This window comes from Procambarus clarkii, chromosome 5, assembly GCF_040958095.1.
Source record: "Procambarus clarkii isolate CNS0578487 chromosome 5, FALCON_Pclarkii_2.0, whole genome shotgun sequence".
NCBI classification, from domain to species: Eukaryota; Metazoa; Arthropoda; class Malacostraca; order Decapoda; family Cambaridae; genus Procambarus; species Procambarus clarkii.
The window spans coordinates 9,303,303-9,323,136 of NC_091154.1; the positions used below are offsets into that span (position 1 = coordinate 9,303,303).

Consider the following 19,834-nt stretch of genomic DNA (forward strand, 5'->3'; position numbering starts at 1 on the left):
AAACGACCAGGACGAGCACCAAGCATCGGCTCCTGGAGACAGACACAAAGGGGCGAAAACCGCGAAATCAGAAGTTGGAGTTCGAGAAAATTGGCGTAATAACCTCGAACGTTCCATTGAAGAATGGACAACGACGAGAAGAGAAAGGACAAAAACAGAGAACAAGGAAGAAACAAAGGCGAAAGAGCAACAGAGCACGTTAATGAATATCAGGGTCGGGATCAGGGTCAGCAAAGTCAGGGTTAGGGGGCATGGGTAAACTGAGCAAAGACGGAGGGAAGGAAACAGGAGAACAGATCAGAGGTGGGCGGGCGGGGTCCGGAGGAGGAGGAGGAGGAAGAGGAGGAGACAACGGAGAGGAGCAGTCAATGACAGCAGCAGGAAGAGGGGGAGTAGAAAGAGGGGAGCGCACCTCAGCATGGGCAGCAACCGAGAGGGAAGCAGGGGCCAAAGAAACCCCCATAGCAGGAACAGGGGGCGCAACCACCGAAATGGGATGGGAAGCAGCGAAAGAGGCAGAAGTAGGGGCCGAGGAAGAAAGTGAAACCACCTTGCCCGCCAGGGAAGAGGAAGGACAGGAGCCAAGCTTACGCTTCTGACGTAAAGAGACAGGTGTCCCAGCAACTACGTACCGGGCAACGTATTCTAGCGTCTCAACAGGAGAAGCTGAACGAGAGCACACATGACGGCCGTTTGAGAGGGATGGACATCCGCCCGCACCGACAGGCGGCGGGGAGAGTCAAGAGACGGAGGGGAAGGAGGAACGGAGGGAGACGAGGAAGAACACACAGGAGACATGACAGACCGGGTAGAAGGAAGGGGAACCCCAGACAGAGGACCAGGAGGAGGACCCTTCGGGAGAGAACCCAAAGGAACAGAGGAGGGGGCAGTGGGCGCATCAGGGTCCAAGGCCCGGAAACGGTTGTAAGTCTGAGGAAGGCGGGAAGGATGAGGAGAGGAAGAGCGCAACACGCGAGCATAAGAGATGTTAACATAAGGCGGGAGCCGGCGAACCTGGCGCCTCGCCTCAGGAAAAGATAAACGCTCCCGGTGCTTCAAGTTGAGGACGGCTGCCTCAAGCTTGTAATGGACACACGCACGGGAGAAGGTAGGATGGGCCTCACCGCAGTTGAGGCAACGAGCCTGGGGAGAAGTGCACTCCGACTTAGAGTGACCTTCGCCCCCACACAAAGGACAGAGAGAGACAGTCCCGGAGCAGCGGAGGGCACCATGCCCAAACCTCCAGCACTTGTTGCAGAGCCGAGGAGAAGGAATGTACTCCTGGACAGAGCACCTGGCACCAGCAAGAATGACAGAGGGTGGAAGGGTCCTACCATCAAAGGTAATCTTCACAACCCGGAGGGGTTGACGGCGACTACCACGAGGGGGACGAGTAAACGTGTCCACCTGGAGAATAGAATGGCCCTGGGCAGCGAGGATATGTCGAATATCGTCGTGGCAGTCGCGTAGGTCCCGAACACCGGTCGCAACATGGGGCGGGAGGAGAATAGTGCCAACACTGGCATTCAACTGAGCGTTCTTGGAGACCCGAACAGGGGTCTCGCCAAGGCAGGATAAGGCAGCCAAGCGGGAAGCAGCATCCTGAGAAGGAGCAGCAACGACACGTGTACCGAGACGAGTGGGGTTGAAAGTAATGGAGGCATCCACGGAATCAACGAGATGTCGATGGAGGGAGAAATCGTCAGGAGGCGCAGAATCAAGAGGGAGGAGATCAAAATATTTGGCCCACGAAGCGGGACCAAACAAGGCTTGATAGGTAGCAGAACTGGAAGGAATGGAACGAGGGCGGCCGTGACGAGGACGGCGGTGAGAACCCCCAGAGAGAGAGGGGTTAAAAGGCGCAGTAGTTACAACTAGAGAAGGAGCCGCGCCAGTGGACGAGGTAGTCACCACTGGGGGCTTGGGGCTCGACCCAACCACAGAGGAGGGAGGGGAGCCAGGGGAAGGAGTCAGAGAGGCCAGAGGAGGAGCAAGGTCGGGGCCCAATGCAGCGGAGGCTACAGAGCCCGGTCTTCCAACAGGGACCGACTCGGGGGCTTGGTCGCCCACCCCACGAGCCTGAGAAGGTAAACCAGAAACAGCCGAAACAGGGGTCATCATTACGAAAAGGAATATTCATCCACGAATGTGCCCCCACACCCACCATGGAGCCACAATTAGAGGCAGGACACCCAACAAGAAGCTATCGCCGATTTTGCCGGGGCCTCCTAGGGGTGCGTCGTGAGTATACGCCCCACAAACGCCACCTTAAGAAACCGACAGTCCGTCGAGATCGGGTTCAGTGACGAAAGGGGAGATTGACAATAAAAGGTTCCCCTCGCTCTCTATGTCGGGTACTACAGTTCTACGGGTGCAAGAGTATGCCGCCTCAAGCACCCGGGCGTCAAAATAGAAGAAGTCCAAGGGAAGAACCAGAACAAGCAAAAGGTCGGCAGGAAACGGCAAGCAGATAGGAGAAGAGGGGGGAGAAAAACGAAACAGAAGGAAAAGGAAAAGGTGCCCAGCAGAATTGGAGAGGACGGCAGCAGGAGCACAAGGCTAGAAAAGGACAGAGGACTGTCCCAAGGAGCATCACACTCCGGCAGCCGCCCACTAAGCACCCCTCACGGCAACAACGAGCTGAGCGGGGAGCGGGACGAGGAGAGGTAGAATGCAAGACGCGAGCGTAGGAGACGCCCGCGAAAGGGGCGAGACGACGAACTTGGCGTCTCGCTTCAGGCAAAGACAGACGATCACAGTGCTTCAAGTTGAGGACGGCTTCCTCGAGTTTATAGTGCATATATGAGCTGAGAAGGTAGGGTGGGCTTCACCGCAATTGAGGCAGCGAGCCTGGGGAGAAGTGCACTCGGATTTAGAATGACTATCGTCCCCACACAAGGGGCACAGATACACAGTACTGGTGCATTTGAAGACACCGTGCCGGAACTTCCAACACTTATTGCATAGTCTAGGAGAGGGAATGTACTCCTGAACGGAGTATCTGGCACCAGCAAGAATAATAGCGGGCGGAAGGGTCCTACTATCAAAGGCGATTTTTACAACTCGAAGGGAATGACGGCGACGACCACGAGGGGGTCAAGTAACGTTGCCCATCTGGAGGACAGGATGGCCTTGGGCTTCGAGGATATGTTTAATATCCTCCTGGCAATCTTTAAAGTCCCGAACACCAGTTGCAACATGGTGTGGGAGGAGAACAGTGCCAACACTGGCATTTAACCGAGTGTTCTTGGAGACCCGAACAGGGGTCTCTCCAATGCAGGATAAAGCGGCTAAGCGAGTAGCTGCATCCTGAGAAGGAGCAGCGACGACACGCATACCGTAACTGGTGGACTGAAAAGTAACAGGCATATCTACCGAATCAAGAAGGTGTTTATGGAGGGAGAAATCGTCAGGAGGAGTAGAATCCAGATGGTGGAGATCAAAGTAATTAGACCACATAGCGGGACCAAACACGGCGTTGTAAGTATTATTACGGGAAGGGATAGGGCGAGTGCGGCCGTGGCGGGAACGGCGTTGAGAACACCCGGAGTTCATGGGGGTAAAAGGCGCAGTAGTCACAATGAGAGACGAAGCCGTGCCAGGGGACGAGGTGGTCACCACTGGGGGCTGGGGACTCGACCCTACTGCAGAGGAGGGAGGGGAGCTGAGGGGAGTAGTCAGGTCGTCGGGGCCCAATGCAGTAGGGGCTGCAGGGCCTGGTCTTCCAACACAGTCCGACTCGGGGGCTTGGTCGCCCACCCCACGAGCCTGAGAAAGAACAAGGAAAACATTATCAGCCATGAAAACGAGGGAAAACTTTCATTCACGAATGTGCCCCCACACCCACCATGGAGCCGCAATTAGAGGCAGGACACCCAACAAGAAGCTATCACCGATCTTGCCGGGGCCTCCTAGGGGTGCGTCGTGAGTATACGCCCCACAAACGCCACCTTAAGAACCGTCAGTCCGTCGAGATCGGGTTCAGTGACGAAAGGAGGATTGACAATAAAAGGTTCCCCTCGCTCTCGACGGCGGGTACTACAGTTCTACGGGTGCAAGAGTATACCTTCTCAAGCACCCGGGCGTCAATACAAAAGGCCAAAAGAATGATCAAAACTGGCACAAGGTCAGCAGGAAGTGACAACGAGAAAGGAGAAAGGGGGGGGGGGGGGAGAAAAAGAAACAGAAGGAAAAGGCGTCCAGCAAAATTTGAGAGGACAGCAGCAGGAGCACAAAGCTACAAAAGGACAGGGGGGACCGCCCCAAGAAGCATCACACTCCGGCAGGCGCCCACTAAGCCCCCCTCACGGCAGCAACGAGCTGAACAGGAAGGAAGGGGGGGGGGGCGCTAATATAATAAGTGTTAATTTGATGAATTATTGGACAATCTAAACAAGAACTACAGTACTGTATAAATCAAACTTTTTATTTTTTTTATTTTTTTTACTAAAAAATTCACTTTTAAATATTGTGATTTCTTGGGATTCAAGAAATTATCACGTTTTAATGTAGAATAATAACATTAATCATAAAAAAATTCCTTTGCAGTACAACATTATCCTAAAAAAAAAAAAAATTTTGCTTCGAGGGGCGAGTTCATTGGACAGCGCCACTCATCCTGTGAGTGGACACGCTGCCATAGTGACAGTATTGGGCAGCGCTAATGACAGTATTAAGCAGCGCCACTCATCCTACGAGTGGACACATCCCTAATAGGAAGAAAACCCGCCGGGTTCATCTTGTCACTTGTACCCAGACACAGCTGGGACTTGCTTAACTGTCTCAAGTAAACAGGTTCTTAAACAAGATTAACATTCGTCAACCCTTAAAATCTTATGTTATCATGCGGGTGCAAAATGGGGAAATCTTATGAAAGTATCTATATATGACAAATAGTATTTTCCTAACTCAATGTGGGGTTTACTATTCTACACATTTAAGCTATTTAACCCGACCCTTAACCGTCTGGCTGAGAATGTTTGAATTTTGTATTCAATGCCAAAAAACTGTTTATGTTGAGTCAATATTATATATATGCTCCATTGTGTGTAAAACTTCACATACAGTACAGTAAAAATTTCATCACATTTCAGAATATCAATGCTCACATTTGGCAGGTATTCTATGCTTATCAGATCACTGAACACAGAATATGTAACTTCAGATTTATATAAACATTTAAATTTACATCACAATATTCATCACATTGACAGGAATGAGTGAAGCTTCTCAGGCAACAAAAATGTCAATAAAAGTGTTCATATTCGTTTAAAATATAAAGGTAGTTCATCTTATTTGGCATTATATATATACTTACGTACACAATGTGCTGACTAGTTGGCTCTCACCTCAGGATAATGTGACCATCAAATACTGGTCAAGAGACCAGTATTTGATAATACTGGTCAGGTCAGGTAATACAAGAGACTGGTCTAAGAAAATTGAACGATGTGAACACTAAATATACAAAACTCTGACCTATATACAAATGGGCAAGAACAACATTTTTCCAGCCCCAAATTCTTCTTCAACATTATACAAAGTGGTCAAGCACCTGGCTCAAGGTGGACCTAAACCTGAATACCGTATCGTACCCTAGTCTATGGACTTAGGGAGGTGGAGATCAGGCCACGGGGCCATTGATCCCTGGAACCTCTTTGGTGATCCGTCTGGTAGCCTCACTGGCCTCTTCCATCTGACTGGTATAGCCTCACTAGCCTTGGGAATCAGTCTGGTAGCCTCACTAGCCTTGGGAATCAGTCTGGTAGCCTCACTAGCCTTGGGAATCAGTCTGGTAGCCTCACTAGCCTTGGGAATCAGTCTGGTAGCCTCACTAGCAATGGGAATCTGTAATCTGGAAATTTGAAAATTCTTTAGTCTGAGTAGGCTACACTGAACAGTCTCGAAATCAGCTAACCAGAACAGATTTATATAATTCAAAAGTGATGCAAGCTGTATAGTACTGCATTCTAATTATATACATATATATACATATATATACATATATACGCATATATACACATACATATATATATACATACATATACATACACATACATATATATACATATATGCATATATATACATATATATGCATATATATACATATATACACATATATACATATACATACATATACATACACATACATACACACACATACACACATACACACATACACACATACATATATACATATATACATACATACACACATACACACACACACACACATACATACACACATACACACATACATACACACATACATACACATACATACACATACATACACATACACACATATACATACATATACATACATATACACATATATATGAGACATCAACAGTGTTCATTTACGTCGCTAGTCCCTCAATCAAATCTTTTATAGATGCATTTTTTTAACCAAATGAGTTTGGCTAGTGTCATCAACCCAATAATTCTTGCATGTGATGTTTTGAAAATTATCCAAAGACAGGGGGGGGGGCATTATTTGAGGTGTGGAGTGACTAAGTGGCATAATGTTGTTTGTATAATAATGTCCCTATCTCTCTTCCATTATGGAGCCACGAGTCGTGTGTGTGAGGGCCCATTACAGTCTAGCCAGGACCCATTTCCTGCCACCTATTTCAGTGGTAGGGAGGAAAGCCATGGGTATGGGTTACATGTAAAGAGCTCACAGCTTGTTATTAATAATACGGAGAGGATATGGGTAGCGATTCTAGCCTAATGTGTGTGAAGCAGGGATCTGATTAACCACAAAGAGTGCATAGGACTGTGTGAATACTTTACATATTTTATAACTCAAAAATACCAGCTGACTATGATGGTTGAGACAGGTGCTGCTCCTGCTGGGTGATGAATACATTTTACAGTAGGCGCCAAACTCCACAATTGCTTGCATATGCCCTTCCAATAGTTAACATGTTCAGACTTGCTTGAGAGATGCGCACACACACACCTCCAGCAACACAAGACACTTGCCATACGAGGCTAATGACCTCAGGGACTCGACAGTGTAGGAGGACTACTTCTCCCTGGAAAATACAGAAAATTTAAGTGAAAATTTTACCCCAGAAGGTTAAAAGGATTCAGCATGAACCGGGACAACTACGGTGTATGGAAGCACGATAACTGGGTTACCAAGAGGCAATAGTTGACATATTGTGACGGGTCGGTGGCGGAAGATGGCAGGATAGTTAATTGTAGTGTCCTGATAAAGGGAATCTTGAGGTTATCTTTAGATTTCGTGGCTTTTTAGTGTCCCGGCGGCCCGGTCCTCGACCAGGCCTCCACCCCCAGGAAGCAGACCGTGACAGCTGACTAACACCCAGGTACCTATTTTACTGCTAGGTAACGGGCATAGGGTGAAAGAAACTACCCATCGTTTCTCGCCGGCGCCTGGGATCGAACCCAGGACCACAGGATCACAAGTACCAGCGTGCTGTCCGCTCGGCCGACTGGCACCGAGTCTGGAATTATGAACAGGAAAATTGAACCTGTGACTTAGTAACTATATATCACCCACACAAGCTGAACTGAAGGCCATTCCGGCTGGTTTGGAAGAAGTCCAGCAATACGAAAATAGTTTTATTTGTCGATGGCCGAGGAGCAGTTGATTCTTTAATCTAAATCCAATCTTCATGTACCATAGTTTAGGTTTAGTAAGAATAGGATAAATGAGACACAGGTGAAAGGTCACAAAAAAATTAAATTCATGTGGATTCCATCTCATGTTGGAATAGTGGTCAACGAGGTGGCGGAACACCACATCAAAACCACAAGTTGACAGTGAATGTATTTTAATAATGAGAAATAAATAGCAAATTGAAAAAAAATATTCAGGCTTGGGCAGCAGTTTCGAAGAGAGGTATATTGTAAAATCAAAGCCTTCAACACAATTATGTACGAGGGAAGTCAAACCATGCAACACAATCATACGATTCAAAACACCGATTTACGGTAAAATGAAGGGAAATATCAGGGGAAAGCACCAATCCAATACTACTATATAACACTGGGAAAGGGTCGGGATATGGATTTGGGACGGGCTAGGCAGGAAGGAATAGTGCCCAACCACTTGGTGGACTGCATGGTAAAAGGAGAAATGCTCAAAAGTGACACTGTACACATGCGGCTCAGGCTTGGGTATACATACTACTGGAGAATGTTGTACAGAGCACACACTGGGAATATGGAACAAAAGTCAATGTGAATTACAGAGCCTGCACCGCTCACACCTGCTCCTACAGGTTAAGGCAAGTTAGAGGTAAGGTAAGGTTAAGGTTAAATTTAAGGTTAAGGTTAAATTTAAGGTTAAGGTTAAATTTAAGGTTAAGGTTAAATTTAAGGTTAAGGTTAAATTTAAGGTTAAGGTTAAATTTAAGGTTAAGGTTAAATTTAAGGTTAAGGTTAAATTTAAGGTTAAGGTTAAATTTAAGGTTAAGGTTAAATTTAAGGTTAAGGTTAAATTTAAGGTTAAGGTTAAATTTAAGGTTAAGGTTAAATTTAAGGTTAATTTAAGGTTAATTTAAGGTAAATGTAAGGTAAATGTAAGGATAAGGGTAAGGTTAAGAGTAAGGATAAGGGTGAGGATATGGGTAAGGATATGGGTAAGGTAAATAACACGGTGGGTTAGGTTCAATTATGTAAAGTAACATGGAGCGGGACGACGCAGCACGGGCGTGGGCAGGGCCAGGCCAGGCAAGTATGCTCCAGGTATATGCGCCGGCTTCCAGTCCCCGCCGAGGCCACTAGTGATAGTGACCCCTCAGGCAAACTGCTATGCTCTACCTGAAGATCCAACACTGCTGGTAACCCATTGTTTACTTTCATTGTACATTGTACACTTTCATGGTACATTGTCTATTTTCCCTAAACATTATTAATACCTACCTTAGCTGAGTGGAAGAAGGTGACGAAGGGCCAAGGTAGATGTTGGGACCCCCGGATAGATGTTAAGGGCCTAGGGTAGATGTTAAGGGCCTTTGGGTAGATGCTGGGGCCCCAGGGTAGATGCTGGGGTTCAGTAGATATCGGGCCCCTGGGTAGATGTTGGGGGCCCAGGGTACATGCTCGGGGGCCCAGGGTACATGCTGGGGAGGCAGGCGTTCTACTCCCACGAAGCTGGACTCTGCTCCCCGCCAGCTGCCTCTTGCATCAATTGATCTGCCTCTTGCGTCAAGTGAGCCACCTCTTGCGTCAAGCGAGCTCCCTCTTGCGTCAAGCGAGCTACCTCCTGTCTCAAGTCGGCTGCCTCCTGACTCAAGACGGCTGCCTCCTGACTCAAGACGGCTGCCTCCTGCGGCAAGCCCGCTGCCTCCTGCGGCAAGCCCGCTGCCTCCTGCGGCAAGCCCGCTGCCTCCTGCGGCAAGCCCGCTGCCTCCTGCGGCAAGCCCGCTGCCTCCTGCGGCAAGTCCGCTGCCTCCTGCGGCAAGTCCGCTGCCTCCTGCGGCAAGTCCGCTACTTCTTGTCTCAAGTCCGCTTCCACCTGCTTCTTGCGAGCTTTCACCTGCGTGAAGCGTGCTGTCACCTGCGTCAAGCGTGCTGTTACTTGCATCAGGAGTGCTGCCAACTGCGTCAAGCGAGCTGCTACCTCCGTCAAGCGAAATTCCTCCTGCCTCCGGCGACCTTGGTCGAACGAACTGTTGCTGGCAGCGTCCCCCATGTCCACTCCAAGCAAGCTGATCCACCACTGGGGGGCCTGGCGCCTAAGTGGACAGCGTTCGAGGGTCGTTGTCTTAAGCTCGGGTTGCCAGATCCGAATTGTCAAATGTCGCGAATTTGTAATTAAAGTCCCCCAATATTTTGTATATCGACTGATAACGGTTTTCAAAGCAATATATTTTAATACATAGAGTAATACTACAGGATTTAATAATTGTATTCATATTATCACTGAATGTATATAATAATACATTTAAGGTAGAACAACCCGGCCTCACACTAGGCTGGTTAGAGCAGCGGCCGTCCTCCCCAGACACATTCATCAATTTTATCAAACTGTGTATTAAAAATTGGTTTGTTCTAATATGTAAATTATTACTATGTAATAATTTACTATTATTACTAAAAAATACTATGTATAGTTAGACTTAGGTTAGGTTAGGTGTTTAGGTTCTGTTGGCGATTATTTGTATTTTAGTTCGTGGGTGAAGCATTTACAGCCTTGTATTACGACCAAAACAACCCGTCCTCGACTCAAGTCCATTACATCCCAGCCCGTCCTCCAAACAAAGATCCAAAAGTGATTCCATGCACCCGCCAAACTCCCCTGTTTATGAATGAAAAGCGGTTTACACACGACTCACAACTGCTGACGTTCGAACATATCCGGAACAAGTGCTTCACTGACGAATTTTGTTCGAATCACAACGTTATAAATGCTTCACCCACGTACTACAAATACAAATAATCGCCAACAGAACCTAAACACCTGACCTAACCTAACCTATGCCTATATATGCACAATATGCTAATATATTATAATATTAATTTATACTTGAGAAAATTCCCGTTTTGAATGAACAGCATATTAAAATTTATGAACGCGTCTGTGGGGTTGACCGCTGGATGTAATGGACTTGAGTCGAGGACGAGTTGCACATCCAGCGGTCAACCCCACAGACGCATTCATAAATTTTAATATGCTGTTCATTCAAAACGGGAATTTTCTCAAGTATAAATTAATATTATAATATATTAGGATATTGTGTATATATAGGCATAGGATAGGTTAGGTGTTTAGGTTCTGTTGGCGATTATTTGTATTTGTAGTACGTGGGTGAAGCATTTATAGCGTTGTGATAAAGGTAGTGAGGCTCCGTTTTTTTTTCCCCAGCTGGAAGGTAGAACTTCAGATAACCGCTGAATCTTGGGTTGAAGTCATCACCCACTAGTGTTTCTTGTAGCACTATGACGTCAGTTTGGTGTCCACGGACGTACTGTATGATGTCATTAATTCTATTGCGAACTCCATTGCAATTCCATTGTAATAGAGTGAGATGTTCTTTCCTGTTAGCAAACAACTTCAAAATGGATACTAACAGATGCACTTTGAGCATTATTTTGATGTTCACTTTTGTTATTGTCTAATCTGTGGTGACCTGTGAGTGCATTGCTGTTACTGTGTGCACTGGGGGTACTGTGTGCACTGGGGGTACTGTGTGCTCTGGGGGTACTGTGTGCTCTGGGGGTACTGGGTGCACTGGGGGTACTATGTGCTCTGGGGGTACTGTGTGCACTGGGGGTACTGTGTGCACTGGGGGTACTGTGTGCTCTGGGGGTACTGTGTGCTCTGGGGGTACTGTGTGCTCTGGGGGTACTGTGTGCACTGGGGGTACTGTGTGCACTGATGTTATGGGAGCATTGTTGTGTCCGCTGTCATATACCATGACAGCTTGTACCTTGTACCACCTTGTACCAGACTCTGGCATGTTGGCCCTTCACATGATGGACTCTGCTGTTGCAGGAACTGGAGGATTTGGTCCTGCGCCCTTTTAATTTGATCAAGGGCGTTCCCAAGTTCAGTTTGCTTTTGCATTAATTCTTGGACCGCTGGATGGCTCCATCCTGAGGAGCAGCAGCAACGACACGGGTCCCAAGACGGGCGGGGTTAAAAGTAACAGGCATCTACTGAATCAACAAGATGGCTATGAAGGGAAAATTGTCAGGAGGGGTAGAATATAAAGGTCGGTGGTCAAAATACTTAGTCCTCGTAGCAGGACCAAACAAAGCATGGTATGAATTAGTGTAGGGAAGGGAGCATACGAGAACGGCCGTGGCGGGGACGGCGACGAGAACCTCTTAGAGAGAGACGGGTCATATGGCGCAGTAGTCACAATAAGAGATGGAGCCGTGCAAGGTGACGAGACGGTCACCACAGCAAGCTTGGGGCTCGACCCAACCACATGAGGGAGGGGAGCAGGGAGGAAGAGTGCGGTCTGGGTCTAAACCGGGCCCTGTTGTGGGGGCTATAGATCCCAGTCTTCCAGTACAGTCCGACCCAGGGACCTGGAGCCAAGATTCAGGAAGGTACTTACGAAGGTTTTTCTGCTTAGCTACGAATGTTTTCCTTCTTAGCGCCTTCGTGGCGGCTACGGCGGTATTCAGGTAGCTACACTAAGTGGAAAAACCTTCGTAAGTTCATTCCGGGATCTAAGTGTGGTTTCGACCACTCGTAGCTTTACGTAAACTGGATATAACTCAATTTTTCTCAACTACATAACACTGGGATCGATTTTAAGATTTTGGAACATAAAAAGATTATAACAATTTTATCTAGTGAAGAGGAGTCCTTCGTGTTAGTTATATATGCATTCTCTGCTTGAAACTTAAAGTAAATATGTCTTTTATGATAGTAGAATTAGTTTTATAATAGCAAGATATTATACCAGTAGTTATTAAGTAAATAAACACTGGTGAACATGAAATATGAGAGGTGATGAGCCCTGCCTGTTGGGATCATTTACTATCACCAAATGCCCCTGTTCACCTAGTAGTAAGGGTGTACCTTAGCTATACATACCCATTTCTAATTTATTTAGTTTGGTTTTATTTTGAAATTAAATCTGGGCTGAGACATGAAATAAAAATATGCTGCACAAATGATGTTAGGTAAGGATAAGGGTAAAAATGTCAAAAACTTTATTCATTGAATACTAAAGCTATAATTATGACTAGACTATTAAAAAAGAGAGGGAAGTAGGGGTCCAAGACCTCTTCCTGTTATACAATTTGGGTGTGGAACAAGTAATTATCAAAAGAAGGCACCATGCCGGGAAGGCTATGTAGCAGTAAGGCAGTGAGGTGAGGCAGCTACTTATTTGAGAAATGCTTATTTTATTTACCTTATAAGCCGAGGCAACTTATTTTATTCGAGGAATACTCAGCTGATTCCTCTACATTTAGCATGGAACAAATTTGTGTCCAAGACCTCTTCCTGTTACACAATTTGGCTGTGTGTAACCAAACTAGAAGTGCTCTACAAATCAAGGGACCCAGAATGTGGAATGACCTCCCGAATCATGTCAAAGGCTGTAACTCTCTCAACCAGTTTAAGAGTTAAACCAAGTACTGCCTAATTAACTCCATGTAACCTAACTTACCTCCTAAATGTCAACCCATGTCTTGCTATTTTTTAAACAACGCTGTTCACCAACATGTGCAATTGCTGATTTATGCTATGTTAACCCCCCTTTTTGTAGTTTTTATTCCTTCTTTCAACACAATTTATACCTAATCTCGATTACTATTAAGTTTTAGTCCGTGTTTTTTCCCCCACACCTTGCCCGAAATGCTATGAGTATTAGTGGCTTTAGGTATTGTATGTACTAGCTCTGTCCTATAAATCCAACATTATGTTTGTAAATCAACTGTATGTACTTTTCCTGAATAAAATGTATTTATTATTTATTTTTTAATCAGTAAGTATTAAAAGAAGGCACCAAGCTGGGAAGGCTATGTAGCACCATTGTGTGTAACAATAAACCAAATTTTTTTTTAATAAAATGCACCTGTATGGTAAAACAAATCCTGTCAGCTGTAAAAATATTGATGCAGTTATTTAAATAAAAAATATAATGAAAGAAATATTACTGGCTTATTTTTATCCTATCTTTTTGTACTGTACACTATATCCAAGGAAGTGAAAAATTGAGACAATGTACAATTTAATGAATGATTAGCATGGATTAGCAGTTCAAAAGAAATATGACTATTACATATCAACATGAGATCTTAATGATCCATGGTCAACATGATTTAATAAGGATAATACAGTACTGTATTTGTAATACAAACTATAATTTAAAATCTTTATTACTGATTTTTTTTATTAAGAAGATTAGGTATACACAGCAATGTGCTGCTACCCTATTCTATATGGAATATTACACAGTGTGGATAAGACTAGCTATAAGTTTATCTAATACTCCCATCTCACAGGATGGTTAGACATACATGGAATCAATTTAGAAAATACCAGCCTCAATACAAAAAACAAATCAACTCTGACTAAACAACTCTTCGCGATTTTCACAAGAGGTAAGCACTGAATCATGTAAACATTATATTATAATTACTCTTACCAGTTTCTACAAGACTCCTCTCAAACAATGTATTTTAAACATGTTAGGTATACACAGCAATGTGCTGCTTCCCTATTCTGTATAAAGGGACTACACAGTGTAGATCAAAAACCAGCTACAAGCTCATCCAACATCCTCACCTCACAGGATGGCCAGTCATACATGGAATTAGGAGAGAACAAAATACTTAATGCTGATCTATTAGCCTCCACTGGCAAAATCTGGGTGCAGCATAAGAATATCTTCCAATATTCCTGAGTGTATGAAATAATTACAGAGCTCAAAATACCTCATACCATTTGGTATGAAGTCACTGATAACAGGGCAATCACAGATATAGTGTTGGAGAGTGTGTTCTCTCAAGTAGGACTGAAAACAGATGTTTTTTTTCCCCACCAAGAGGGCTATAAACCCATGGAACCGCCTACCCGCTGAAGCCGTAAATGCCAAATTCCAGCTAAAAAATATCATTAAGACAATTGGCAGGCCCTTTAACAAGCCGCTGGCTTTCTGTCTTCTTCGAGGTCACTAGATAGTTAGTGGCCCTTGGGTAAATTCAGTAAATATATACAATAATTGTCAGCGCATTTTCCGAGCAACAAGGACAGCTACACAGTATCTCTTAGAATTACGTAGGTAAACAACAAATGTAACATATTTGTTTACTACAATGTCGGTGCTGGCTGTAGAAGTTGAAAAAACATTGTTTTACTTCGAAATATACTAATTTTATAAGAAAATTCGACGTAAATAGGAGGCAGTAGAGCTCCGATAAGCCAGCGCTAAATCTTCAATATGAAGAATGTTGCTGCTTTCTGATTGGCCAAACGAAACACAGTAGTGACCTCTATCGGCACGCAGGTGCACCAACAAATTTCTTCCCAAGTGGACGTTTTTGAATCGCACCTAAGCATCTTCTTAGGGCACACTTAGGAACCTTCGTAGCAAACCTACTTACGAAGAAATACACAGAGCTTCCTGATCTAGGTCCTGGTCGCCCACCCCACGAGCCTGGTTAAGACAAATCGTGTCGTCATCCATTCAGCACTCAATTTTAAAGGTTTGGGACCTGGAACCAAGGGATACCACCTACCAGGGAGGCCGAGCGCGGGCCAGTGCAGGGTGTCGTCCCCAGCGGTGCTCCCCCTTTTCTACAGGTGAGTCCTACTACATCGTCCATTCTCCCACACTGTTAAGACTCCATTCCCCCTATCGCCCAAGCCTGGACATCCAACCATCCACTCAGGGCGGCCTCTCACAGGCGACCCCTCCAGCGGGTGGTCCGACGGCTCACAAGGCCCCTACATGGTGCCCTTCAGCACGTACACCACCCAAAGAGGGGGCAGGAGAGGGGGGTACAAGCAACCCACACCCGTCCCAGGGAGGTGTACGTGAGCCCCTCACCACGGCAAGGAGGCACCATGGAGGGGACACACTTGTATAACTGGTGGCTCCTTCATTTAAAATTTAAAAATTATTTTGTATCTAAGAAAGAAAATGTTCTATTTTCCCTTGCATTCGATTCCAAGGGTCAAGGTATAGCCCGGTCACTGACCAGGCCTCCTGGTTGATAGTCTGGTAAACCAGGCTGTTGGACGCGGCTGCTCGCAGCCTGACGTATGAACCACAGCAAATATTCCATAAAACGAAACTGTAGCGTATCAAAACTTAAGCGTGCACTGCACTGTGCAGGGTGTCAAAGATCAGCCTGCGACTGTAACTAGCGTGTTGACACGCCAATTGGCACTACAGAGTAAACGTTACTTAACCATTAGTGAAGCCAATGTTACGAAGCAGGGCCATGAATAATATCATTAATGTTAAGCATTTGTATTGGTTGAAAAGCAAACCTCACATCTAAAAATAAAATTTATTACTTTGAAAATTTATTGGACAATCTAAACAAGGACTTCAGTACTGTATATACATTACAATTTTTTTTTTCCACAAAATTACACCTTTCTACTAATCATTCTACTTTTATAAAAACAAGAAAATTTTCCTTTACAGTACAATTTTTTTTTTTTTTTTTTTTTTTTTTACATTTTGCCCCGAGGGGGTAGAGTTTATTGGGCAGCGTCACTCATCCTGTGAGTGGCCACACCGCCATAGTAACAGTATTTGTTAGCGCCACTCATCCTGGGAGTGGTAAGGTGGCACCAAACCGGGAAGGCTATGTAGCACCAAAGTGCGAAATAATCAGAGGGCGCTAAATATCACCAAGAATGCCAATACGAGAACAAAAACGCATAAGGCGAACGATATCAAAAGTATCCGATTCACCAAGAATTCCATTAAGTTACAGGCGACCGCGAGGGGCGGTCGGAAAGCAAGACACACGCTCGTCCTGGAAGTCAGGACATTCAAGAAGAACATGCACGACCGTAAGAGGGACAATGCAACTAGGACAATAAGGAGCAGGGCGGCGCTCCATTAAGTGACCGTAGGTTAAGCGAGTATGACCAACCCACAGCCGTGCCAAAGCAGTTTCCCACCGCCGGTTACAGTGGCAGGAGGAAGGCCACGGGGGACACACTACGTTTGAGAGTACGCAGCTTGTTACCAACTACAGAGGACCAACAACCCTGCCAACGGGCAAGAATGGAAGAATGAATAACAGGATAAAAGTCGGAATAAGGAATACTTTTACGGGAGATGGGAAAAGAACAGTTAAAGGAAAAGAAAGTAAGGGAAAAGGGAAGGGAAAGAAAAGAGCGTTTATCAGGAAAAGATAAACGCTCCCGGTGCTTCAAGTTGAGGACGGCTGCCTCAAGTTTGTAATGGACGCCGCACGGGAGAAGTTAGGATGGGCCTCACCGCAATTGAGGCAACGAGCCTGGGGAGAAGTGCACTCCGACTTAAGAGTGACCTTCGCCCCCACACAAAAGACAGTCACAGAGCAGCAGAGGGCACCATGCCCAAACCTCCTGCACTTGTTACAGAGCCTAGAGAAGGAATGTACTCCTGGACAGAGCACCTGGCACCAGCAAGAATGACAGAGGGTGGAAGGGTCCTACCATCAAAGGTAATCTTCACAACCCGAAGTGGTTGGCGGCGACGACCACGAGGGGGACGAGTAAACGCGTCTACCTGGAGGACAGAATGGCCCTGGGCAGCGAGGATATGTCGAATATCGTCGTGGCAGTCGCGCAGGTCCCGAACACCGGTCGCAACATGGGGTGGGAGGAGAATAGTGCCAACACTGGCGTTCAACTGAGCGTTCTTCGAGACCCGAACGGGGGTCTCGCCAAGGCAGGATAAGGCAGCCAAGCGGGAAGCAGCATCCTGAGAAGGAGCAGCAACGACACGTGTACCGAGACGAGTGGGGTTGAAAGTAACGGAGGCATCCACGGAATCGACGAGATGTCGATGGAGGGAGAAATCGTCAGAAGGCGAAGAATCATGAGGGAGGAGATCAAAATATTTGGCCCACGAAGCGGGACCAAACAAGGCTTGATAGGTATCAGAATGGGAAGGAATCGAGCGAGGGCGGCCGTGACGAGGACGGCGTTGAGAACCCCCATAGAGAGAGGGGTTAAAAGGCGCAGTAGTTACAACTAGAGAAGGAGCCGCGCCAGGGGACGAGGTAGTCACTACTGGGGGCTTGGGGCTCGACCCAACCACAGGAGGGAGGGGAGCCAGGGGGAGGAGTCAGAGGCCAAAGGAGGAGCAAGGTCGGGGCCCAATGCAGCGGAGGCTACAGAGCCCGGTCTTCCAACACGGATCGACTCGGAGGCTTAGTCGCCCACCCCACGAGCCTGAGAAGGTAAAGGAGAAACAGCAGAAACAGTAGATATCGTCACGAAAAAAACATTCATCCACGAATGTGCCCCCACACCCACCATGGAGCCACAATTAGAGGCAGGACACCCAACAAGAAGCTATCGCCGATCATGCCGGGGCCTCCTAGGGGTGCGTCGTGAGTATACGCCCCACAAACGCTACCTTAAGAACCGTCAGTCCGTCGAGATCGGGTTCAGTGACGAAAGGAGGATTGACAATAAAAGGTTCCCCTCGCTCTCGACGGCGGGTACTACAGTTCTACGGGTGCAAGAGTGACTCCTCAAGCACCCGGGCGTCAAAATAGAAGAAGTCCAAGGGAAGAACCAGAACAAGCAAAAGGTCGGCAGGAAACGGACAAGCAGATAGGAGAAGAGGGGGGAGAGAAACTAAAAAGGAAAAGGTGCTCAGTACAATTGTAGAGGAAGGCAGCAGGAGCACAAGGCCTACAAAAGGACAGAGGACTGTCCCAAGGAGCATCACACTCCGGCAGCCGCCCATTAAGCACCCACACGGCGACAACGAGCTGAGCGGGGAGGAGGGGGGGGGGGGCAAAAACAAAAGCTGTTTACGTCGAGTCAATATTACAAATATGCTCCATTGTGTGTCAAACTGTTCACATACAGTACAGGAAAAGGTTTATCATTACAGAATATTAATGCTTACATTTTGCAGGTATTCTGTGTTTATCAGATCATTAAACACAGAAAATGTAACTTCAGATTTATATAAACATTTAAATTTACATCACAATATTTATCACTGACAGTAATGAGTGAAGCTTCCCAGCCAACAATATGCCAACAGGAAAGTATTCAACAAAAAGTGTTCATAATAATTTCAAATATAAAGGACGCTTACCATCTTATACAATACAATAATATACACGAGACGCCCATTAGGGCGAGCCTTGAAGATGGGACAGCAGAAGAGAAGTCGGTGAGAGGAAACGTTGAAGTTGTATAGAAAAGTGCCAGAGCTTGACCCAGCTGCGTGTCTTAAGTCGATGCTGAAGACAACCCCACATCTGGCTAGGCTGAATCAGGTCAGGAAGGGCGGCAGTGGCGGTGCTTCCTCATTCTAGGTGATGACAGACTCGTCTGATATTATCTTTCTGGAGTCCTCTTCCTGGAGTCGTCGTCTCATGTCGTCTTATATCTTTTCTTATATCTTCTTGCTTCTGGTAATCATTTCGTGGCGTTTCTTGTACTCGACAAAGTCCTCGAGGAAAAGTTCGAGGGCCAGTGTGGATTTGTCGCATTCCTCGAGGATGGTGGTGGCTTTTATCTAGAGATTCTTATTTTCTAGCTCAGTCTGCAAGTATTCTTCATAGCTCTTGTTATTTATACGGCTGGTGAGCCGTCTGTACTCAGGAGATCCAGCTATAGTGTTTTCACGTTGTAATGTAGTTCCAAAACTACTCGAGTCACTGGTATATGCCGGTTCTGGGGAAGGTAAATGTTCTTCAATGTCATCAGAAGCAGGAGAGACATCAGAATATAAGTGGAGGTCTGCAGGAGCATCAGGTGTAGGTGCCGGTGAAGCTGATGTAGCCACAGGTTAAACTGGATTAGTAGATGTTTGGTCTGAAGTGGCAATGTGCAAGGACGTTGCAGGATCTGTAACATGTTGCACAGAGTGGGCGTCAGCCTACAGGATATCCGCCAGTACAGCTGGAGAGATGGTGATATCAGAGGCTGAAGTGGTATTAGTAACTGAAGTTGTAGCTGTGGCAGTGGCTGAAGCTGTAGTTTTGAAGTCGTAGCTGTGGCAGTGGCTGAAGCTGTAGTTTTGAAGTCGTAGCTGTGGTGAAGGCGTGTTCGTTGATTGGCCAGAGAGGTAGTGTCTGTTGTGGCCGAGTTGTTGATTGGTTGGCGGACTGGGAGCTAGGCCCTCAATGGCTTGCAGGCTGTGCAGAAGCTCCGCCTCCACCCGAGAGCTCATGAAAGTTGGCGGCTTGCACG

General features: G+C 46.3%; 1 protein-coding gene across 2 annotated transcripts; it reads right to left on the reverse strand.

Moving 5' to 3' along the window:
- Positions 1 to 4,844: 4,844 nt before the first annotated feature.
- On the reverse strand, positions 4,845 to 9,736 carry LOC123765434 (fibrinogen- and Ig-binding protein-like). Of its 2 annotated transcripts, XM_069339241.1 has the most exons (4): positions 8,899 to 9,736; positions 6,818 to 7,040; positions 5,800 to 5,854; positions 4,845 to 5,709 (listed from the first exon to the last, which is right to left on the reverse strand). In XM_069339241.1, exon 1 carries the CDS (start codon positions 9,668 to 9,670, stop codon positions 9,116 to 9,118), a length of 555 nt encoding a protein of 184 aa, XP_069195342.1. In that variant the 5' UTR covers positions 9,671 to 9,736; the 3' UTR covers positions 4,845 to 5,709; positions 5,800 to 5,854; positions 6,818 to 7,040; positions 8,899 to 9,115. The 2 variants fall into 2 exon arrangements, with proteins under 2 accessions (XP_069195342.1, XP_069195339.1); XM_069339238.1 differs by having other exon boundaries at positions 4,845 to 5,854.
- Between the last annotated feature and the right edge of the window lie 10,098 nt (positions 9,737 to 19,834).

Bases quoted from the DNA above. Each gene is read 5' to 3' on its own strand.
- LOC123765434 (XM_069339241.1), bottom strand. From the start codon at position 9,670: ATGGGGGACGCTGCCAGCAACAGTTCGTTCGACCAAGGTCGCCGGAGG.